Here is a 25850-nt window from a genome sequence, read left to right as displayed (position 1 = left end):
AGAAGAGAGAAGCAAGGGCTGTTGCCTAGCAACAAGGTGTCCTACAACATAATGATACAGAGACAGAAACAAGCTTCCATTTAGAAAGACAGAGCCACCCAGAACCATCCAGTTAGACAGAGTTCAGGTTTCTGACAGAGAGAAAACAAGCCTTTGGCAGCAAGGGTGCTATTAGAATAGCAATCTCCAAAACAATCAGGGCAGAAGAGAATAAGTCCTGAGTGACTTACTAGTAAGAGAAAACTCCTGAAGAAGGAGGCTGTAAAGTGTCAGAGAGGAAGACATCTTTTAAGGCTGTTGAATGCATGCATTTAAGGAGCACATGTTAAGGAGGAAATGTACTGTAGTAGCTGTTTGATAAGAGTCTCTGGAACAGAAATTAGCTAACAAAGGTAGCATCACATGAAATGCAGAACTTCACTGAGAAGAAGTCAAGGACAACTGTGCCCACTGAAACACTTTTGAATTAGAAACAGGATGACCCTGAGGTTAGAGTACCTGTACCATTATTGTTGAGGGTAATAGGGTTGAATATTTATTTCTGATATTTGTAATAAGACAATTTCAAATACCTCTAACTGTAAATAGTTTCTTTGTTTCTCTTTTGTGTAATAAGTATTTGATGTTCTTTTGTTAAAAGTACATTAGGATCGTTTTGTAAATATGTTCAGATTGCAAGGATGACCAACCACCATGGAAAACAGATAGCAAAAATAAAACTTCCACCAGGTTTCACTCTGGGCTCTGGCCTGTCCAGTATTACCATCCACTTGGATCATTACAAGGTCATTTGGCACAACATGGCTTTACTGGTACTTATCCTTCACATGAGTCTCCTCTCACCTTACCTCATCCCATCATAATCTTCCATTCTTTTTGCAGCAACTTTATTAGTTCAGCGGTCTTGGCGCCATATTGGTGGGGCAGTGTATGGGGTTTGGGGAAAGTGAAGGAAAGTTATTCAAAGGGGAAATAACAGAAAGTGGAGCCAAAGAACAAGGCAAGCCAAGAGAATTTGATGTTGGGGAAGGGAAGGATTTTTTAAAGCCAGAGAACAGGAATGAATAGGATCAGAAAAGCTTAGGTCCTAGGTGTCAGCCATGTTATTTACAAAATGGGCAAGGGGAACATAAGTTAAAGCATTAGACAGCTAAACATTACATTGTCAGAACCTTAAATTTCCCTGATGTTGAGTTTAACATACCTGAATAACAAGCTCTGAAATACAGTACAGGTGCCTGGTAACTACTGGAGTACAAAACATGGTACTCGTATCGAATTAGTTCAGATGTTGTGACCTGGGCTTCCTCAATGTCACTGTTAACATTCTTCATATCAACCTAAATAAAGATAAAACATTTCATAACTTCATACTCAGCCATTATAACTGAAACTCATAGTTTACAAAGTTATCTGATAAAATGTCTCCAAACACAACATTTTGCAATATTTATTTATAAGTTTTAAAGATTACATGAAAGACTTCACATTCTGTCCAGGAGCTCCACTTAAGGCCATTAAGTAGCTTCTTATAAATAATTGATATCCAATTGTCATCGATAATTATGACAAGGAATTCACGACCAAAATGTTCATCCTCAGCTTTTCTTTTGACATATTAATTACACATCTATTTTTTTTTACTTTGGAACATCACAATTGCTTTTATGATAACAATTATTTGTAATCATGGTCTTCGATAACCAAGAGAAGTCACTAAATTTGGTGAAACACACAAAATCTGTCAAGTCAAACACAAAGACCTAGAAAACCTAACCACACAAGCAAATACATTCCTTTTAAAAAGGTGTCATCACTCAACATAGTAAATTAGTTACACGGAATATATTTGGCATCCTGGAAGAGGAATCTTCTATGATAGGAAAACGCAACCAAAGTTAAGACCATTTGTATCGCTCAACTTACTTTTAAATGCACTGCCAAACAAATTAGCAGGTATGTAAAATGAAGCATAATGAATTGAGGCCTGAGGAAAATGTGAAAATAGTACCAAATATTCTCTCACTAAATATGAAAATCTTCAAAATTTCAAGCCATGTAACATTCATTCAAGCACATTAGACACAGCAGAAGATGCAAATGTGGAAACAGTTTCAGAATTCAATGTTAATATGATTTACACTGATGCAATAAAAATCTAAATAATGTTTATAAATACATAAGCATGTCTCAGTGAGGTCAATAAAAAGAACCCTTGACTCTAATCCATCAAACTGCTTGAACGACATCAGAGTCTCATTCTCCTCTCACTCCTGTATTTGGTGACTTACGCTGGCTCCAAGCTTGCAACACATCATTTTAAAAATTCTCATCCTTGTTTTTAAACCTCCCTAAAACCTTGCTCCCCCTATATCTGTAAAATCCCACAACACTGCAAGATGTCTGCATTGTTTCAGATCTGGTGTCTTGAACAGTCCTGTGTTAAATCGCTCTACCATTGGTAGTCGTGCCATCAGGTGCCAGAGCCTGAAACTCTGAAATTTCCTCATTAAACACCCCACATTTCGCTCCTTCTTTAAGATGCTCCTCTCAACTAGGTTTTTAGGCAACTGCCCTAACATTTCCTGATGTCATTTGTTATCAAATTTTATTTGATAATGTCCTGTCAAGTGACTTGGGATGTTTCACCACATTAAATGATCTGTATGCACTCAAGCTGTTGCTGCTGCCAAAAAAATCAGTTTAAAATAACGCAGAAAAATAGCATTTTTTCCATCCAGGACTGAAATTTCAAGATCATTTTTTACATCCAACTTGAACCAATGGAATTGCAGAATATTTGTTCATTCTGCTTGCTAGTCTGGGCTTGAACCATTACAAGGAGATGCATTCAGCTGCACAAATTAATAGATAGACATAAAAGAAAAACTGAGGAAATTTGAGTGTAGCATTAATACAGTTGCACCACATTTGTTTGATATTCACCCTGGTTACTTTATTTTCACTCTGATTACTCAAATCTACTCAAATCTCAGTTTTTTTTAATGCAAAGTTGATTTTGGATTTGACCATTTCATGTAGGTAACATGTCGACAGCTGCATAAATGACAATTATATAAATGTACACAGCTCAGGGTCTCAGTAATGACTTTTGATATTTAAACTAAATACTTAAATTAAAATCGAAAGACAAAGTTAGATTCATTGTAAGCAGAATCTTGGCATGTACATTTGTCTTTTATTGCACGTTCCCTTGTTACTGAATATTCTTACTGTAGCACAGCATCAGAAATATACCAACAGTCTGTGTACAATTATTATCAGCTCCTGCCCGAGCTCTGCAACTATCCAGCCGAAGATTGGGTTTACTTTCCTCACTGCTGCCGCACACTGTGGTATTGGTTTCAGTGAGCTATCCACAAATATTCCCAGATCCCTTTCCTCTATTGTGTCCTATAGCCTGTAGCAACAGAATAATTAAGTGGGATTCAAGCATGATCGCTAGTGTGGTGTAACTAACAGCAGACTTTCAAGCACTGTATGAAGTAATGTTAACAGCTGCCTGTCTGCAGTGGCAAAAGCCTGGAAACCATTAATAACTTGGCTGCTTCAAGTCAGTACAGTGATGTGACTGAATCAGAATACCAATTTATAAACTTAACCAAACATCAACTTCTATTTGTATTTGTGAAATACAGGGCAATTTCAATGTAACTTTCTGTAACCATTTCCCCACAGCTGCAGGGCCAAACCTGGCTAGCTGCAATGATTCCAACATTGTCCTTCCCTAGATGCCAGTACCTATAAATGGAACTGGAGGGGCCCTCGTGACAATAGGTTCAATACCATACCCAGTCACTACACACAGTCCAGGTCTTTGTGTGACATCCATGAGGAAATGGAAGCTCCAGACAAAAACAGAGCACATGTTTTGTTTTATACTATCCTCAGTATATATAGGCTCATGATAAATTTTGATCTTGTGAGCCCAATTTCAGGCTGCACTTGCTCTCATCCATGGGTACCACTGTGTCAATCATGACCCTGGCAGCTTTCTCTGGGTAACCATTCTTACCAGGCACTGGAGTGGAGGTCTTCTGTGGGTGAAGTCTGTAATTATGTCTAGTGTTGAGCAGTCCTAGTGGAACCTAAACCGACACTGACTGACAAGTTATTGGTGACTTGATTGTCTAGCTGGATCTTCTTTCACTTTGTCAATGGTTGAGAGTACTGATGGAGCCAAAGCTAAAGTGGATTCATGCTGCTTGGTGTATACCTGGGCAATTTTTCACACTGTTGTTCGAAAGGTGCTAATCCTGAAAACACACTTGAACAACTTGGCTACAGGCACGGCTAGTTCTCAACCATAGGTCTTCAGTACCATTATGGTTTTGCAGTTTGTCAAATGTAGTGTATAGGCTATGATTTCGGGGTGGAGTGACATAAATTGGCTCAAGGCTGGAAGCTGTGATGATGGGAACCTCAGGAGGAGGTCAAGAAGAACCAGTGGTTTGGCATTCTCACTGAATACATGAACAAACCTTTCAGCCTTGTGTTGCGCTTTTGTGCATTTGGCTGTGTCATCATCAGCTGCCTCCTCTTGTTAGTTACTTAACTATCCACTACTTTGTACTTTGGATGCATGAAACCTGTACAGCTTTGACCTGATCAGCTGGTTGGGGGGGGGGGGGGGGGGGGGTGTGGGGGTTTGCTCATTTTTGTCTGTAGCACACGTTTCCATTGCTTAACATGCATATAGTCCTGTGTTGTACCTTCACTAGATAGTCATCTGATTTTCAGGGAGGCCATTTGGCTTGATGGAGGAATGTAAAATTTCAGATTATATTTGGTGACATGTCATTTTGTTCTGCTGCTCCTGAGTCTCATGTGCAAATATGGATTTTTGATCTCCACAAGAAATGCACTTACTGACACTGTTATGAACCATAGCTTCCACAGAAGGCCAATTGCTGAGAATGTTGTCCTATATGTTATTCTCGTTTTGTTCCTCTTCGCAACTGCTGCAAGCCCAGGCTGCTGCTTATTGGTCTACTCAGCCAGCTTCGTCACTGGTGGTACTGCTAAAGCATACCTGCTGATTGAAAGTCAATTATATTCTGTGCCCACACTACCATCAGTGCTTCTTCCAAATAGAGCTCAACATAGGGGAGTGTGATTTCACCCAGTGAAGGAGGACAGAAAGAAGGAAACCGTATGTTCTTACCTCGTTGGGTCTACATGTAACTCCAGCCAAACACCAATATTGTTGACACTTATCTACACCACATTCAGCGGTACTGAATAACTGCAAAGAATATTGGGATAAATAAAATTGAGTGCAGCGTCAGTTGTGATACAAACTGTGAATGGTGAAGACATACATACCCTGTCAATTCTGCATGTTCCTCCTCACTAAGCTAAAGACTGGTACTAAAGGTAACGTGAATATCCCCAGAGACTAGCTAAGCAACAAACTTATTATGTTTTGTTGAGTATGACTACCAGCAATATTCCAAATGCCCCTTTGATGAGGCCTTGCTACGTTCTACTCAGACACATCCTCCTGAGGTGAGGTCACAGTGATCTGCAATGATTGGGGAGGTGTCCTAAACATTTACTTTGGAACCAGTTTAGGTCAAACATGGGCAAGATAACCAGGGCGAGAGGTTGGGTGGGAGAAGAGTGAATTCAGGTAATAGTTGGTTCTGGTTTGGACTGGGTAATTGGGTGTGGTAGTGTGTAATTGATCAGACAGCCGAGTGGTCAGGGAATGGATGTTTAAGGTAGCAAGGATGATGACTGGGGACATTGGGGTGATTTTTTTGTTTGTGGGGTGAGTGGTTATTGTGATGTTCAGTTGAGTTAGGCTACCTGACCACCAAGTTATATCAGTTATTACGTTTGTAACATTTGCATGGTAAGCACATAAGCACCACTAACACCCCCACCGCCCCGCCCACCCGGCAAGTTTCTGCCCAATCTCTGCCTGGAGGTCAGGGTCAAGATATTCATGGATGGTCTTAGACAGCAGGAATTGGAATTTCACATTTCCTGGGCAATTTTCATTTATGTCTGTGCAGGATCCTGATGTAAATTTCCCAATTTATGCCCCATCTCTTACAATTCAGTAATGAGAGAATGTGAATCTTTGTTACTGACAGAAATCAAAGCACCTTCCATAAAATATCAAACTTGGTATACACACATTAACTTGGTGTATTTACAAAGTAGTGGGTAGTAAACATCTAAATTTGTTTGCATCTTGCTTTATGCTTGTAGAATTTATAGTACATTAACAAAACCCAAAATAAATTGCAATGCAAATTCATGACCCTCCGTGACTGAGTATTAATATCATCCCACTTACTGTGAATATTTACACAAGGCTTGTACAGAATCAATATTAGTTTGAAGCTGTCACTGTTGGCAGCCTTTAATTCTTGGGGTTTTTCCCACTGACACTTCATTTTAATTGAAAGGCAAATTCATCAATCATTACATGGTTACTGGTCACAAAATTAAATATTGACACACCTCAAAGTATTAACACCAAGTAAACCTCATGCCACTCTGTTTGATTTGGAAACCACCTGCTCAGCCTAAAGCCACAACTGGCTACAATAAAAATAAACTTTATTAGTTGGGGAAATCACCATCAACAAGTCATTCACTCACAAAGGAAACTCAAGTGGGAAAGAAAACAACTATTAATATGTGAACAAATTATCTACATTCGCAGTTAATTCCTCATGAACAAGAAATTTGTTGTCAATCATCGCTGCACTTCTGTGCAGCACAAGCTGGCAGAAATTGTTTAAGAATGCCTTCTTATGTTAAGCATAACTTGGCAGTAAGTAAAGAGGAGCTACCTAATGCTACCAGGTGGAAAAAGACAAGAAGGAAGTAACTTTAGGAGTTCTTGCTCAACAACCTGGATGAAGATCTTTGAAAAATAGTGGGAATACCTTGTAACACAGGAATTACACAATACAAAAACAGGATTTTTGTCTCAGACGGTTCGTGTTGGTGTTTATTCTTCATAAAATCCCCCTTTCCACAACTTGCCACCCTGCCTTAGTATCACTATTTCATTGTCCCTTGGCTGTGCATTAAGTTTTCTCTTAACGCTATCTTTTCCAGCCACTCGTGAAAGTTCTACCTCCATAACACTTTATGTGATCTGTCAGTGCTGATCTTATATTGTAGACATAGTCCCAAGTAGACACAGATTCCCCACACCCACCTTCGTGAATTGCTCGTACATTAAAAACTTAACCAAGTTTTCTCTTAACCTCCAATTTTCCAACCCTCAATTTGGAATCAACTGCAAAACTCTGATTCCAAGTTATTCATATCCATGAATCCTGTCTGAATGAAGATTCCTGTGGAATACAATTTTCTACTTTCTGCCAGGTCAAGAAATTTGCTTTAACTCCTACTCTTGGTTTTCTGTTTTGCAGCCATCTTTGTATCCATTCTGCTACTTGACCTTTGATTCTACATCTTTGTCTTGAGCTGCTTATTTGATTTGATTTATTATTGTCATCCGTACCTAGGTACACTGAAAAGTTTTGTTTTGTCTGCAGATCATACCATACAAAGTGCATTATCAAATATCTTCTGAAAGTCTTTTCAATAATTCTGTCCATGTACTGCTGTAACAGATCCTGACTAATGGATAAACCAAAAGGTAGTCTCTGGGATTTCTTATCTTTAGAATGATATCCTGGAAATATCAATCTCAAAAGATCCCTCTGCCAAACAAAATGAATAATACCAAGTCTGGCATTCAATTGGAGAAAAGTTTTGCCACTGTGAATTTTTCCAATGCTGGAATCTTGTGTGCAGCTTTCTTTGAAGCAAGATTTAAACATCTTGGGGTGCGCCAATTTTTAAAATTCAAGTTTTAGAGATACACTAATAAATGTGTTGATGCAGATGATGAATAATGAGTCATCAATTTACTCTTAAGCATCTCCAGTATGTCCATGGTAACAAGGTGTACAGCTGAATAAACACAGCAGGCCAGGCAGCATCAGCGGAGCAGGAAAGCTGATGTTTCGGGTCTGGATCCTTCCTCAGAAGACATGATGACCATGAATCCATTGTAAATTGTTGGAAAAACCTATCTGGTTCACTATTGTCCTTTAGGGAAGGAATCTACCATGCTTCCCTGGTCTGGTCTACTTGTGACTCCAGATGCATAGCAATGTGGTTGACTTTGAACTGCCCTCTGGGCAATTAGGGACAGGCAATAAATGCTGCCTGGTCAGCGATGCCCACATTCCATTGATGAATAAGGGAATTGATTCATTGGGACTTCTGCTACAATCTCATGTATGACCACAATATTGAGTTCTGTGCACACTATTAACAGTTACTGTGGAATACATATGGTGTTCAATGTAGTCAATGGTGTTCAAGATGGAGGAGTACTGAATCATCAGCCAATGGTGGGGTAATAGCTGGTATTCAGCAGAAAATTTTCCTTGCCCATGTTTGACCTAATACCATGAGACATTATGTGCTCTGGAGAAAATATTGAAAGCGGGTTCCAGGCAACAGCCACTCTAATTTTTTGATGTGTGGATCTCTAAGGTGACAGTGACATTGGAAACCAGAAATCAATGCATCAGCACTCTGATCGCTGTGCACAGAATCTCAGAGGAACCTTGGAGTACTGCACAGCTCAGAGGGAACGTTGCTTGCATGGCAACCGGTCCGAACCGTATTTCACTGTGCTCCAACCTCTGGTGGATGTGTCTTGCTGGGGGAATAGGGCATATCCAGGAATGGTGTTGGTGCTTTCTGAGGCATTGTGAGGTAGGATTCAGTTAGTTTGACTATGTCAGGACATTACTTCACTAGTCTGCGAGACAGCTCAACCAATTTTGGCACAAGCTCCCAGTTGTTAGTAAGGAAGTTTATCGCCATTTCTGGTATCAATTCTAGGTCAATGCGCCAATGCACCAGGGGGTGAGTCTCCATCCAGTTTTATTCTTTTCTTTGTACTTTCTAGTGGTTTTGATACCAGGCAGTTTCAGAAGGCAGCCAACAGACAATCACACTGCTGTGAGTTTGAAGTCATATGTAGGCCAGACCAGATAAGGATAGCACATTTCCTTCCCTAAAGGACATTAGGGAACCAGTTGGCCTTTTTGCTTTAACAACAATGGACCGTCATTACATGGTTACCATTATGCCAGCTTTTAATTCCAGATATTTTTGTTGAATTCAAATTTCATTATCTGTCATGGCAGGATTTTAACCAACATTCAATTAGTAATTCAGTGACATCACCATTATACCACCATCCCTACACACTCTTCTCTTCCCAGAGTAGTTATTACTTTTTATGCTCATATTGATGTTTTCATACTTTCCTTTTCCAATTCCGTAATATCTGCTTGAATTCTTCTCTCTCCCTAGCCCCAGAACGTTGCACTGCTGCAAGAAATTTGAATATTAGAAAGACTTTTGCCACTGGGCCATGCAAACAGTCAATCAATGAAGCAGTAAGGCAGAAAATAAGAGGGCAAATTCTGATGGAGATAGAAAATGAGCTCATCAAGAGAAAGTGAAGGGCAACAGAAAAGGGTCCTTATAAAGTGACACTCAGGACATCGCTATTAAAGCATCTAAAAATGAGTTGGAGCTAGGGTGAGAAAGGCTGGTTATCTAATTTTGTACCCTTCATCAAGTATGGGCAAGATTCAAATAGAAGAGGAAAGAGGGAAATCAAACACAAATGAATTGGAATTTTTGGAAATATGGACAAGCACAAATGGGCATGAATTTGCATTCACAATCAGAGTGTGGCTGGACAATATATCATAAAAAAGACTTGAATAATTGAACATAAAATTCAGAAAGGTGCTAACTAATTTACCTGGACTTCCACAGACTCCACTGTAGAGTACCTCACCAAGAGACTCAACATATAGCATCCATGTAAGGAATGAAGTTAGGTATGTGCCCACCAAATGCACCAGAAAAAAGTTATGGTTCATGCATTTTGGTGTAAGCAAATATTTAACATTATATATATATATGTGAAACAGTCTATTTGTTACTGAAAAATTAATTTTAAAGCATGGAGTCTCAAACCTTCCAAATATAATTATTGTTGGAGATTTCTCTTTTTGTACCTGACTTTATGCTGGATTAAATAATTTAATTGACACTTTTGAATTAGACTGTGCACTCCTCAGTGAAGATTCTTCAGTCTGACTGACTGAAGAGCCATGTTATTGCCTGCTCTGCTGAGCTCAGATAAGGTACAGATCTCTTCCAGTGTGTGGAAACTGATCTTCAGGAACCGAAATTACGATTTAACCTTTCACAGCAGATAAGCTGTAAGAGGAATGAATGAGGACAACTACTAATCAGAGAAACAGGAACAATGTTATAAGATTGTTTGTCTATCTGCCTTTTCTTCCATCCTTGTTTCAAACCCAAACCAAGCGTTTGGCCATGGATCTCCAATGGACAAAGTGCTACAGTGGTTTGCCATTGCCTTCTGTAGGACGGCTGGTCAGGAGATTCTCTTACTGCCTGTCATCAAGCATATTAGAAGAATTTACAGGTTGATAATCAATCTGTTTAGTCATATTTTAACTACATGTTCTAAAGCCAACAGTTGTAGGTCTCTTGAGATGGAGCTTCTGGATCAGAGATAGGGATGCTGTTACAGCACTACAACGCTGCCCAGGTTACAATATTATAGAAGGGTAATATTATATTCATTTAATACCTTTAACATACTAAAGTCACAAGGTGCTTCACAGAAACAAATTAAGAAACAAAATATGACCTTGAAACTCATAAGGAGATATCAAGTCAGATGGACAACAGCTTGGTCAAAGAGGTCTGTCTTAAATGAGAAAAGCAAGGGGGAGTGGCAGAAAGGTGCAGGGAGAGAATTCCTGAAGATAGGATCAGGGTAATCAAAGGCACAATACCCAAAATGGAATGTTGAAAATTGAGATGCTCAACAAGCCTGAATTAGATGAGTGCACGTAGTTGTGGGACTAGAGGAGATAGACAGTTAGGGAAGGACAAGCTAGGCTTTGAAAAGAAGGATGAGAATCTTAAAACAAGATGTTGATCAAGAACCCAATCAATGTAGGCCAACTAGCGTGGGAGTGTAAGGCAAATGGGACAAATTCAGGTTTGGACAGCAGAGTTTTGAAAATCATGGAGTTTATAGAGTGTAGAATACGATAGACCAGCTTGATGTGTGTTGGCATAGTCAAGTTTAGAAGGAACAAAAGGATCAATGAAAGATTCAGCAAAGTCAGGTGATTTTACAGAGATGGAAATATGTAGTCTTAGTGGTGCCTCAGTGAGAGCTCGTCCTAGAGTCAACCATGATATCAATACTACAAACAGTCTGCATCAGGCTCAGACAGTTTCCAGAGGGGGACATAGATTAATTAGCTTGGAAATGGAGCTTGTAGTGGGGATCAAACAAAATGTAGGGCGTTAGTGAGACCATCTGTAGTACTATGTACTGTCCTAGTGTCCTTATTTAAGTAAGGGTGTAAATGCATTGGAAGCAGTTCAAAGAAGGTTTAGTAGACTAATGCTTGGAATAAGTAGGCTGTTTTATGAGGAAAAATTGGACAGGTTAGGCTTATATCCACTGAGGTTTAGAAGAGAAAAAAGCAATTTGATTGAAACATATAAAATCTTGAGCGGTCTTGATAGAGTGCATATTGTAAGGATGTTTCCACTTGTCGGAGAATCAAGAGGTCGTTGTTTAAAAATAATTGGCCAGCCATTTAAGACAGAGATATAACATAGAACAGTACATCACAGGATTAGTCCCTTCGGCCCACCATGTTGGTGCCAAACACAATGCCATCCTAAACTAATCTCATCTGCCTTCACATCTCTCTGTAAACTTCTATTCTGTGTCTGCCTAAATGCCTTTTAAAAGATGCTATCGTAACTGTTTCTGCCACTGCCCCTAGCAGTGTGTTCCAGCCACCTTCCACCCTCTGTATAAAAAACATGCCTTGCACATCTTTTTTAAACTTTCCTCCTCTCATTTTAAACCTATGCCCCCGAATATTTGATATTTTCCACCATGGGAAAAGGACTGTGACGATCCACCCTATCCATGCCTCTTCAGGTCCCCCTCAGCTTCTCATGCTCTAGTGAAAACAATCCAAGTTTGTCCAGCCTCTCCTTATAGGTAATACATTCCAATCCAGGCAATATCCTGGTAAACCACATTTGCACTCTTTCAGATGATAAGTAGTTTTTTTCTCCCCTGAGGTTGAGAGTCTTTGAAACTTTTTCAAAAGGCGATGGAAGCAATGTCCTTGAATATTTTTAAGGCGGGGTAGATAGATTCTTGACCAGCAACAGGGTAAAAGGGTAATGACAGCAGATGGGAATGTGGAGTAATTACTGAGTGGCAGAGCAGGGTTGAGGGGCCGAATAGCCTACTTCTGCTTCTAATTTGCCTTGTTTGTACATTTCCAGTATTTTAACAGGAGGTTTCTGCTGAATTCTGTACCTTAGTCAAGTAATCTGATTGCAGTGGAGGAGTTGAAAGGTGAGGTCGAGCTGGGTATTTTAAGATGAGGTCACCAAAAGTCAAGAAAGGATTAATCCCTGGGATAAATCAGAGGCAACTGTGTGGGAACTGGAAGAGAAGCCACTGCAATCAATTCTCCGGTTACAATGATATAAAAATGCAACCAGTCAAGAGCAGTTCCACCCAGCTAGGCAACGGAACGGGATGGCATGTCTACCTGCACTCAGCCTTGGAAATGGTCAAGAAGGACCAGGCGGGTAAGTTTCTCTTTGTCATAGTCACACAGGACATCATGTGGAACTCTGACAAGAGCGGTTTCACTATGGTGAGAGGGGCCAAAACCTGACCAGAGAGGTTCAAATGCAGGTCTCCAGAAAATATGGACATGGATTTAGGAGGCGCCAACAGTGAGAATAAAAATGAAATGATTTCACATGACAGAAAACGGAAAGTGAGCAATTTAGGTTTCTGTTTAGCTCCAGATTAGTGTGCAGCAAGAGCAAGGACAGCTAATCCAATCTGGGGATATATATAAAACCACAGAGAGAGGATGAGAACTCAAAGGCTAGGGTGGTGCCGCTGAGTATGAATAAGACACTGGTATGACTACGGCATTTTTCTGGCTGCTCTATGATAGCTTAGATTTCTAGGCATTAAATGTAATGCTGAAAATCGAAAACAAAGTGATACCTAAACTTGAGGCACTTGCATTATCAGGGGATTTTAAAGGGCTGAAGATAGGTTGCCCTAGAAAAAAGGACTGAGAAGAGAGTTTTATGAATAAATTGTTTAGCAATTGGGTGCTTAAGATCACTATAAATGAAAACCAAAAACTCAGGTTCAAACTATGAAGAGGGTGGAGAATGTGTGGAATGGACTTTTAGATGGCATCAGAAGCAATGGTGGAAAACTCCAATGGCAGAATAAATTTGACAGACATTTCAGGGAGTGGGCGTTAAAGATTTATTAGTCCTAGACCTTTCTGTGTTCTATTTGTTCCATCATTTGAAAAAGAATGGTTCAGATATATTGATAAGATAATGAGGAGCCACTAATCTACACTGGAAACTTTAAAAGAAAATAAAAATTTAAATTAAAAGTAAACAGGTTCATAAAAAGAGAGGGAAGTGCTTGCTGTGATTGGACACACGATTCACATCACTGTGGTTGGGAAAATCTGGGATTGTGGCAGACGCTGAACTATGCAAACCACATATTCAGAGTCTGTTCTCCACTGGATATCTACAACAATTCAGGTTTAACTCCTTGCCACCAGTTAAAAATTAGCAATATCTTCCCTCAGATAAGTCACAAGACCATCAAAGCATATACCACCTCAAAAAGTGAGCATGGGGTTACTGGACTGCAAAATTGTGGAAAATAATCTGGGCATTTTAATTTTTGACCACTTATGAAGCTGTGTTAATTGTAATCATGATGCAATTCCTGCCCTTCATTATTACAAGAAAGAAGCTGAAGACTTTTGGTTCCACATATGTATCTATGAATAGCCAAATTAAAAATTGTGAAGTTCTTTAAAATTTATAAGAACTACTGGAGAAGTAACTTAACTTATGAGTTCAATTTGAATTTGCAGTTATTTGTCACTCAAATATTTTCCAATAAACAAAATGAAAATCTATAAATTAAAATCCAGTATTTAAGACTTTGAACACAAGTAATTTCAAGGAAAAAAAGTAATAACTTTCACATTTTCAGTGATAGTACAAAAGTAATACATACTGGGTTTCGGTTTACTGCTTCTCCTCCCCCTAGCCAAAGAAACCTCTGCATGTTGGTATGTTACCTACAGGGCATCATTGTAAAACCCTGTGCAGTAATTACATGCAGACATTGTGGAACAGCTATAAAAAACATTAAAAATACTTTTGCAAACTTAACAGAAGAGCATATAGTTTCAAAATATATTTAACACAATTAAAGATGCAAATTGAGTTCAATACACAAATCAGAAAACATGTTTTTAATGCTTCTTTAGTGCATTATACTTTGAGACCAAAAGCTTCTTGGAGTTCCTCACTTATTAAGATCAGGTCAAAGGTTGACAACTGGAATTATTTATCACTTAGATCCTTTGTTGCAGATGTGTACTATTTGAAGGTATTTTGTTTCAAAGAAAACTCACAGCACAGTACGCTCCAATAAACCAACCTCCCTCACAGAGGTGGTTAAGTGTTAACTAAATGCACATACTGGTTAAATCATGGAATCATACAGCAGAAGAAGGAGATCATTCAACCCATCAAGTCATGGCAGTTCTTTGCAAGAGCGGGTTCGCAAGTCCCAATCCCCTTCCATTTCACTGGAATCCTGCACATTTTTAATTTTTTGTAATAAGTGCTTATTCAACTCTCTTTTAAAAGCCAGGACTGAATTTGCCTCTGCCACACTCTCAGGGAATGAGCTCTGGGGTGTGTAAAAATATTCTCGCTCATGTTGCTTCTGTTTCTTTTGCCAATCATCTTATATCAGTGTCCTCAGGTTCTGGAAAAGGAAACATTTTCTCTCTATCTACTGTAACTAGGTTTCTCAGGACTTGGAAGATCTTGACCAAATATTCTTTATGGAGAACAACCCCAGTTTCTCCAATCTATTTATTTAACAAATTTAGCATTCGTTGACCATTCTTTTTAATAATTTCTGCACCCTTTCAAAAATATTTGCATCCTTCCTAAAGTGTGGTACCCAGAAGAGAACACAATACTCCAGCTGAGGTCAAAGCAGTGTTTTATAAAGAATAATTATAGCTTTCTTGCTTTTGTACTGTACACCTTTATTTATAAAGCGGAGATAGTAGGAACTGCAGATGCTGGAGAATCCGAGAATCTGATGAAGGGTCTAGGCCCGAAACGTCAGCCTCTCTGCTCCTATGATGCTGCTTGGCCTGCTGTGTTCATCCAGCCCTGCACCTTGTTGTCTCTCTTTATTTATAAGGCCCCTGGTTTGGCTTGCCTTTTTAACTACTTTCTCAGCATGGTCAGCTCTTTCAACAATTTGTGCACATAATCACTCTGTCCCTGCACCCATTAAAATTGTACCTTTTATGTTGCCTCTCCTCATTCTTCCTATGTAACATTTCACAATTCTCTACATTAAATTTCACATGCCATGTGTGCAATCATCCCACCAGCTTGCCTGTGTTCTCCTGAAGTCTATCTCAACTGTCCTAACAGTTCCAAGCTTTGTTTCATCTGCAAATTTTGAAATTGTGCCTTTTCCCTTCAAGTTAAAGCAATTTATCCATCCATGCATCAAGGCATGGAAATGTACAGCATAGGAAGTGGCCATTCTGCCCAGTGAATCATTGTTGGCTCTTTCATACAATGATCCAGAACATACGATTTGACTGATGCTCTAACTTACACATACATAATGAGTACACACATTCCACCTCTACACTAACTCTCTTAGCTTCTCCGGTAAATCTGTGTATTGGCTTGCATGTCTGACATCTCTAATTCTCTCTAGATAAATAACTGGAAGGTCAAAGTCACTGTCTTCACCCCTGTGACAAATTCTATAACATTGCTGCCAACTTTAGCCCCTCCCCAACCACAATATACCCACTGATCCATTTTTAAAAATATCATTAATGAGTGGTGAGCTTCGCTGGCTAGGTCAGCGTTTATTGCCATCCCTAGACGCCCTTGAGAAGGAGATTGTGAGGTGCCTTCTTGAACCGCTGCAATCCATCTGGAGTAAGTCCACCCCTAGTGCAGATAAGGAGGGAGCTTCAGAATTTTGACCCAGTATCACTGAAGAAACGATGAAAAATTTCCAAGTCAAGAGTGTGAGTGGCTTGATGAGGACCTTGCAGATACTGATGTTCCCATGAATCTGCTGCCCTTCTCCCAGGATATGTCACAGGAGCATTAACAGGCAAAATCTGCTTTAGGAATTTAGTTAGTACTAGTTTAATGCTGAAGCTGGAGATTTGTTGGGTTTTTGTATTTAGTTTCAATGTGAAAACAGAAAAAAATTACAGAAGTAGCATTTACGTATATGCAAAATATTGCGTATGTTGGCAATCTGAAAAAAAATTAGCAGCAGCTACACATCAATAACGTATTTCATTAATTGTAAAGTGTTTTGGGAAATGTTCTGGTCTTGAAAGGCTCTACATAAATCCAATAGTTTATTCTTGTCATCAAACTATGACTATGATTGAGAAAGGAAACCAGTCTTTCTCTGGTTCTGCTACTCCACTAGTCAAAACACACATATATCTAAACTGAAAAAAAGTTTTATCAAGTTATTTTCTTATTTGTTCATGGGATGTGGGCATCACTAGCTACACTAGCATTTATTGCTCAATTCTAATTACCCAAAGCACAAGCAATCATAATGCTGTGGGCCTGGAGAAACATTGACTAGACTGAGTGAAGACAGCCGATGTCATAGACATGACCAATTTTCTAACCACGTCAGAATACAAGACTGCCAGGTTTCTTTAACAAACAGCAAACCTATTGACTTAATATAAAACAAAGCTTATTCAATACAATCATAATGCATATGAGAAAAGTGGAATATGACAGTATGAATACTGTGACGACACTATGGCTTTAAGAGGTACATTTTGTCCTTTACTTTTATGAAGAAAGATTAAGATGGAGGTGCTAAGTAATCTGCTCTAAAGTCATTAAGTAAACAGCTTGTGAGGCCTTGGGTTTTTTTTTAATGTTGGTACAATAGAAGCAGCATGAATGGCTAGGGTCAAGCTCCCAAAGAACCAGATTTTTTTTGGTTTTAACTTTCAGGAGCAGTTGCTGGGGTCTTGAAGCTGGATGCAGAAGCTCTTATTCCTCTCCCTGTTACAGCTAAAAGCAGGGGGGGTCTCTTCCTGCTGTTAGAATTGCATGTGAGACAATCTGTTCTACTGAATTTGCATTTGCTAAGGATGTGTTTATGGGATGTTACAATATCGGAACAGTTAATTAATAATAATTAATATATAAATTATTTGTTAAGCATTTTGATAGAGTTACAGTTAAGCCAATCATTTTCGTTTATTTTTATTTCATCTGTATTTTAATTATAGTGCATGAATAAAGTGTGTTTTGTTTCAAGCCTGGTAGTTCGACCAATCGAATTGCATTTGAAACACAACGCGGAACACTTATCTTTAAAATAAGAAAACGTTAGGGCCTAGACTATCTTCTTGATAAATTTTGAGGGTTTTGGTCTGGTCCATAACAATACCTGTCTAAATATCCAAACAGAGACCCAGGCACAGACATGCGCACACAAATACACACACACACACACAGACACATTTACTGAAGAGATTAACTTCCAAAAACAAAATCATGGTTAGTTCCTGAAGAAAAAGAATAACATATGAAAAGTTCCAGATGAATTTCAGTCTGGTGTCCTGCTACACCTTGTCAGGTGTGACTAGATACAGACATTGTCACTGTCGTTGGTATTTCACCAGATGGACCTTGTTTAGGAAATGTCAAAAGAAGGGCTTCCAGAAACTTCTCAGGAGAAGGAGATGACTCAGTTTTTCAAACTCTCACATTAGAATCTCAAATAGGGATTTCTCCAAAAAAGGTGGTGTCTTTAAATACAAAAATTCTCATATCTTCAGTATTATTTTGGATCACTCAAAGTTGATGATGTGGTCTAAGCTGTGCGACACCAAGATTATTGCTCCAATGAAATAAACTGGTCTTATCCTGTAGTGCAAGGTCAGGTCAGGTCATTACAATAGTTCCTATTACAGTATTGTGTGTGATGACGGGTCAGTTAGCTGGTTTGTGATAGAGAATAATGCTCAATAGTGTGGATTCAATTCCTGCACTGGCTGAGGTTACCATGAAGGACTATCCTTCTTAATCTCTCTCCTCTTCTGAGACCTGGTGACCTTCAGGTTAAAACACCACCAGTTCTTTCTTTCTAATGAGAGAGTAGCCCTGTGGTCTGTTCGGACTATGGGTGACTTTACCTTCCCTTGTGTGCAATACAGTGAGAGTGGGCCGAGTTCCAACAGGTGTGACTTTGTGTGCCATTTACAAAATACTGATGTCTACAAAGTAAAGATCCTTCTTGTGGGGACAGAGCAATGATACAGAGAAAAGGGAAGGAGCATTGCATTAGAGAAGAAAGAATTTTGGGAAGGGAAATCAGTCTCTTGGTATCCACCATGTGAATGAGATGTCAGCTGGATAGAAATTTTCTTCTAAGTCTGTCCTCATTTGTAAAATGACAATAAGACTGCTGAGTTAATTGTTTCAGACACAAGAATAATATGGGCCATAAGCCATGGAAGGATGCAAATTTGCAGTTCCTATCAACTAGCTACTCACTAAACATGCTCCAAAAAGTGAATCCATTCAGATAATGATATAGTGAAGCATTCATAAACTTTTAAAACCATAGTATGTATTAATTATTCTGAACAATACCTCTGGCATTGAAAATTTAAAATTACAAATATGAAGAATTAGTCTTTAAAATTTAATTATTGGTGAAGATTTAAGAACTTTGAATTTTTTTTAAAAGAAGATCCTGTTACTTTTTTCTCTCATTTTTTGACTAATCATTTTTCTCTTCATTTATTTCAATCTCTAGAAATGAATTCTAGCTTGCTCTTTGTTGTTCAGACTATATAATACACAGAAAGGATTTTTTAATCCAATTGTTGACAGTCACTTACTTCCCCTGTTCACACATGTCTCACATCCTCTGTACAGGATACCAAGACGTTTCATCACTCAGTATGTAAGAATGTAAGAAAATAAGAAGTAAAGTACCATTGAACCTGCTGTGCTGTTCAGTACTGTAGCGGCTGATCTTTGGCTTTAACTCCATTTTCCTGCCTACTCTCCATATCACGTGAGTTACTGAGAGAGAAAAACTCTACATCAACATTAATGAGACATCCAGAATCTTCAGGGAAAAAAATTCCAAACTTTCATAACCCTTTACATGAAGAAATTTGTTTTCACCTTAGTCCAGAGTGTTTGGCCCCTTATCTTGAGATTTATTGTCATAGGTTTCATGTTTTACATTCCCTTGCCAGGTGAAACAACTTGACAATGTCTACTTTATCAAGTCCTCTAGAATCTTCAATTGTTCAGTGAGTACACCTCCCATTCTTCCAAATTCCAGACAACAGAGACACAATTTATACAGCCAAGAGGATAATCCTCTCATCCCTAGGATCAATCTAGTGAACTTTCCTCCAATGGAAGTACATCCTTGCATAAATATGAAGACCACAGCTTCACAAATTCTCCCATGTTGTGGTCTCAGGAAAACTTTGCACAATTGTAGCAAGACCTTTATTATTGAGCTCCAATCCCCTGCAATAGGGGCCAACATGTCATATGCTTTTCCAATTGTTGAAGTTTAAGAGCCTTACTTAGGTTTAAAATACATCACTTTCAAACCTAATGTAAAGTGGAATTTTATTATCAACCACCTCCCAGGACACCTTTTATTAGGAGATTACAAATTAACACTGCTTAGTTCAATCTATGTTGTTGGTTCCAATGTGGGCCTGAACAACAGGATCATACCCGTCTCACACCAGATTTGTCTCCAGCCATGAGGAGATGTCCTTACCTCCAGCACCAGGCACGCAGGCACTGCCAGTTCCAAAATATTTTCGGAGCTCTTAGCCATGGCTATGGGTCTGCTTCCTCAACTTTAATGGCATCCTGTACCATGGTGCCACAGATAGTCTGCTCATCCCTCCTGTATTCCAGCTTATATTCACACAGAAAGTAGGTATCTTGTACTTGTTGGTACAAATCAAGTGCTGAGGCTTTTCTATCACTTTCAGCTGGATCTCCATAACTACCTGATTCATAGTCACCTCCCCTGAGTGATGATCAGCTGTAAAGTTCTCCTGACTCAAGGACAGTGAGGATTGGAATACAATGGCCTTGTGGTATAATTGCTCGAGTATTAATCTAGAAACTCAGCTAATGTTCTGGGGACCCAGGCTCCAATCTTACCATGGCAATTAGGGATAGGCAATAAATGCTGGCCTAGCCAGAGACACCCACATCCCATGAGTGAATAATAAAATAAAGGGCGTGACTGCGTTGGGGAACAAAGAGCACAGCTAGTTCTCTTCTCTTATGTTGTGTATCAACTGCAACCCAAGCGCCAGCTCGGTAACTCTGATGCAAAACTGTTAAAGCTGCAGAAACAAACACAGATAATATCTGTCCAGGACTGCAAAATATTCCACAGGTTGCCACACAGATCACAGAGATGATAATCCATCTGTCCTGCCATGTCTGTCTGACCTTATTTATTTAATTAATCAATTAATTGTTAAGTTAGCTAACTGAAGTAAGCACAAGTTATAGTTCCCTTCTGGGTGAAACATGAAGTGCATTCACTAGCGACCAGAGGTGAAACAATAATAAAATGGCACAATCCTTTGCTTTCTGCACCAATTTTCAGATTCAGCACTCTGTTCATGAAGTACCCTACACTTCCCCACAAAACAAGACAAACGGAGGCGTAAATGAACAGTGAGAACTGTTTGCTGACCACTCACCAGATGATGTGGACGAGTTTTGGGTGCAGCTCACATTTGAGGTCTATCTGAGTTAATTGCACAGTTGGTTCACAGGCTCCAAGCATACTGCATTATAACCAGAAACACTGGGAATAAATTAACCCTCCTGTTTTCATGCTGGTTGCACTACTCTAAGCTAAGGATGAGAGTTGGTGGAGTAGTGATGCATCATTGGACTAGTAAAGCAGAGCCCCTAGCTTCAGATGTTCTGGGGACTTATATTCAATACCCACCAGGGCAAATGGCAAAATTTGAATTCAAACTTTAGTCTAATGCTAAGTTAAGCATTGCCAATTATTGTAAAAACCCATTTGCTTTGCTAATATCCTTTCAGGAAAGGAATCTGCCATGTATATTTGGTCTGGCCTACATTTGACTGTAAACCCACGGCAGTATGGTTGATTCTTAACTATCCCCTGAAATGGCTAAGAGCAACTAGGAATGGGCTAAAAATTCTGGTCTTGCCAGCGACATCCACATCCCATGCAAGAAAAATAAAAATGGAGAGACTTCACTTAATTCACTTACATGCTAATGCGGCTGGATGTAACAGTAACAAGTCATTCTATCAGTTACCAGGTTTTATTCAGAACTTAAGTTTTGTTTGCAGTTGTAGCGAGTCATTGCACATTACAAACTGCATACACCATATTGTGCTGGTGTAAATTCAATGTGGAACAGATTAGGCGATATAGCTGTGGTTGGCTTCCAGACGACCCTGGCAGCTTTTCCAAGTTTTTTTCCCTCTATGTTTTCCCCAGGGAAGGTGGTAGCTCATAAATACATCCTCTTCCAGATTATTTAACCCTTTTTAATCTTTTCTCCCAATGACTATAGAGACTGATAGCCACCAGAAAGTTGAAGATCTTTATTAAAAGTTGACCGTAAGGGTCATGAGACTTTTTTTTAGTTTTTTACTGTGGTAAAGCAAACTAAAAGTAACATTGTCTAAAATGTATGAAGTACGCATTTATATTTTAGCTCCAAGAATAATTTCCCATTTAACACTTAAATCAGAAAACCTCCCAAAACAATTATACATTACTCTGTCCCTTAAGTGGTCATCTCATTCTCCAGGAACCAGTCCAAAGTAGTTCTCAGTTCCCGGTGGCGCGCTTCCTTTCTTCTTTTCTAGCCACAAAACCTCTAATCCCTGAATGGACTAAGCCTCACATACAGGCATTCAAATTAGGAGCAGGAGTAGGTCATTCATGGGTGATCTTATTATTGCATCAACTTCATTTCCTGCAGCCCTAAAACACCACTGTTAGTCTTGTTAGGCAGGAGTGAAGAGAGATTGGACAGACTGGGGCTGTTTTCCTCAGAACAGAGGAGATTGAGAGGGGCGTGATTGAGATGTATAAAATTATGAGGGCCATAGACAGGGTAGACAGGAGGGTGGAGGGATCAATGACCAGGGGGCGTAGATTTAAGGTAAGGGACAGGAGGTTTAGAGGAGAAGCGAGAAAAGGTTTACACCCAGTGGGTGGTGGGAAATTTTGAACTCTCTGTTTCTAAGTGTGGTGGAGGCAGAAACCCTCATAACCTTCAACAATATTGAGATGACCACTTGTATTGACAAAGCATACAAGGCAATGGGCCAGTGCTTGAAATTGTGATTAGATTAGTTAGATGGCCATTACTGACTGGTGCAGATTTGATGGGCAGAAGGGTCTCTTTCTATGCTGTCGATCTCTATGACGCTAATTCATCTACCTCTGCCTTAAAAATATTCAGTCAGTCTGTGTCCCCTGCTCTCTGGCTCACAAGCTCAGTCTCTTCAATCTGGACACCTTTCACAGGTCACTGACAGGCACAGCATTTACTCTCCTTAAAGAGATGATCCCAAAAAAGGCTTAAAAACTTCACATCTATTATGTAGAATCTCCCTCAGCCAAGCGCTTTTCAACTCATAATCAGAAAACAAGCAGGGGATGGAGAAGTGGTGCAAGGTGAACAGGCCTTAAATACTAATTATCTGCTGTTCATTCAGTCAGCATTTGATTATAGAACACAGTTACAGGTAGGAATTCTCGCGATAGTTCTGTAAGATCCGGAATTCCAAGCCACTGCATCACCCCTGGAGCTTTATCATACTGTTGCCAAGAGACGTGATGATTTTATAGAATTTGTAATTGCAACCTGCAGCAATCACTAGGCTTAGGTGAGATATTGATACAGAAATAGAAAGGATTAAAAAAAAAGCAAACACCAGATCACTCCACATCATTCCTAACTAAGGTTTGAGAGTAGATTTGTAGGTCGGTTGTGGATGTTGTGGTTGGTTGGCTCGCTGAGCTGGTTCATTGTTCTGCAGACATTTCATTACCCTGCTGGGTAACATCATCAGAACAGCCTCCGATGAAGCGTTGTTATGTTTTCCCACCTGGTATTTAAACTCTGGAGTCCGTTCAGTTGGGTTACCTCACTTCCGGTTTTCCTTCACAATGGAGTGTATGGGGTCTAGCTCTGTGTGTTTGTTGATGGCATATTTAGTGGAGAACCAGGCCGCTAGGAATTCCCATGCTTGTCTCTGCTTGGCCTGTCCCAGGATTCTGGTGTTGTCCCAATCGAACTGGTGGTTTTCCTTATCCATATGGATGGAAATGAATGAGTACTGGTCGTGTCTTTTTGTTGCCATTCGATGTTCGTGTACCCTTGTGGTTAATTTCCTTCCAGTCTGTCCAAAGTAATGTTTGTCGCAGTCTTTGCAGGGAATCTTGTATGTGACATTGGTCCTATCCATAGTGGGTAGCAGGTCTTTGGTTCGGGTTAACAGTTGGCAAAGGGTTGATATGGATTTGTGTGCTATTCTGATGCCCAGTGGTCGTAGGAGTCTTGTTCAGATGTGTTCTTGATGTAAGGTAGTGTGATGAGTGTGTTGGGGCGTGTAGTATCTTCCTGGTGTCGTTCATGTGATAGTCATCTTCTGATCCAGTTTTTCGGGTATCTGCTGTCTTTGAATACCTGTAAGATGTACTCTTCTTCTTTTTAGCGTAGCTCTGTGTTGCTGCAGTGTGTTGACCACAAGACTCCTATGACCACTGGGCATCAGAATAGCACACAAACCCACATCTACCCTACGTCAACTGCTAACCCGAACCAAAGACCCACTACCCACTATGGATAGGACCAATGTCATATACAAGATTCCCTGAAAAGACTGCGACAAACATTACATTGGACAGACTGGAAGGAATTAACCACAAGAGTACACGAACGTTAACTGGCAACAAAAAGACACAGCCAACTGTCAAACATCTCCATCCAAATGGATAAGGAAAACCACCAGTTCGATTGGGACAACACCAGGATCCTGGGACAGGTCAAGCAGAGACAAGCACGGGAATTCCTAGAGGCTTTGTTTTCCACTAAAAAAATGCCATCAATGGACACCAGAGTTTAAATAACAGGCGGAAAAACACAACAACGCTTCATCAGAGGCTGCACTGATGATGTTACCCAGCAGGGTAATGAAACGCCTGCGGAACGACGAACCAGCTCGGCGAGCCAACCAACCACAACATCATTCCTAATGCATGAGGCAACTCTGCTTCTCTAGGTTTCTGCTCATATGCAGGTCCAACCCACAGCACAATGACTTCCACTGGAGGCCCCAAAACCTACCCAACTCGAATGGGAATTGAGCCGTATGCAGTGGGTGTCAATCTGATCCATACCAGCTGTCCAGCCGACTAAGCCAAGTAATCGCCGAAGAATTTTAAATCTCTGTATCAACATTAACTTTTAAATGCATGTTGCAGTCCAGTAGCTAGTGCAGAGGCTAGTCTTCCAACTCATGTTTAATTGGAAGTCACTCCCACTCTTTGCCATTTGCTTATGTTGGAAGGGTACACAGGCTGCCATGCAATCTGTTTGGCCACATTATGAACATACCTTCCTTCGCCACCAACTCTTGGAACGGGACTCAAACTTGGAGCTTCTGATTCAGATAACAGGGTGTCATCCATTACACCACAAGAAAATGTGTCATGGCAACTTTGGAGAGGAAAAGGGACAAATGTGTCAGAAAGAACTGGAAGGAATAAGGGCCATGAGCATTTCCTAATGATCTGAGTGAGGAGAGGGGTAAGAGAATGCCAACATGAAGGAAAGAAGGGATGAGAAAGTGCCTTCATGCTGGAGGGTATGGAGAGTTGAGAAGGGAAAAGTGGTGCCAAAATGTTTCAGGAGAATAAGGAGAGGAAAAGTGCCACCACTAACTGTAGAAATCAGGAAGTATGTAAAACAGCGTTACAGGCCTAGGCCCATACAGCACGGAAACAGACCCTTCAGTCCAACTCGTCCATGCTGACCATATATCCTAAATAAGTCTAGTCTCATTTGCCAGCATTTGGCCCATATCCCTCTAAACCCTTCCTATTCAAATACCCATTCAGATGCCTTTTAAATGTTGTAATTGTACCAGGCTCCACTAACTCCTCTGGCAGCTCATTCCAGAAATGCACCACCCTCTGCGTGAAAAAGTTGCCCCTTAGGTCGCTTTTAATCTTTCCTCTCTCACCTTAAACCTATGCCCTCTAGTAAATCAGATCAAGTGAATTCATCGCAGGGCAGGTTAGATTAAATTATCCTCTACATCTTAAAACAAGGGCTTCAAGTTTCAAACATGAATTGCATCCATTTTGGTACTGATATAAGAAAAGAAAACAAATACTTTATGCACCGGGACTATGGACTAAAGCGCTGCGGCACCTTCCCAATGATGTAGAGAAAATGTGATAAGTCAAAACAATAACCCACTGCTTCCAACTTGCA

The 25850-nt window shown here is 39.8% G+C and overlaps 1 protein-coding gene across 1 annotated transcript in view; it reads right to left on the bottom strand.

Annotated features, from left to right (window-relative positions):
* The window catches only part of atg10 (ATG10 autophagy related 10 homolog (S. cerevisiae)), a 526624-nt gene that overhangs the window by 55505 nt on the left and 445269 nt on the right, over positions 1-25850 (bottom strand). Inside the window, exon 4 of the mRNA XM_048594947.1 lies at positions 1205-1340. Coding sequence (XP_048450904.1) covers positions 1205-1340 — 136 coding nt within the window. The remainder of the gene's footprint in view (positions 1-1204; positions 1341-25850) is intronic.

This window comes from Rhincodon typus, chromosome 3 (assembly GCF_021869965.1).
Source record: "Rhincodon typus isolate 14 chromosome 3, sRhiTyp1.1, whole genome shotgun sequence".
Taxonomy (NCBI): Eukaryota; Metazoa; Chordata; class Chondrichthyes; order Orectolobiformes; family Rhincodontidae; genus Rhincodon; species Rhincodon typus.
Note: the sequence above shows the minus strand (reverse complement) of the source record. Positions and strands in the feature narration are given on the sequence as shown.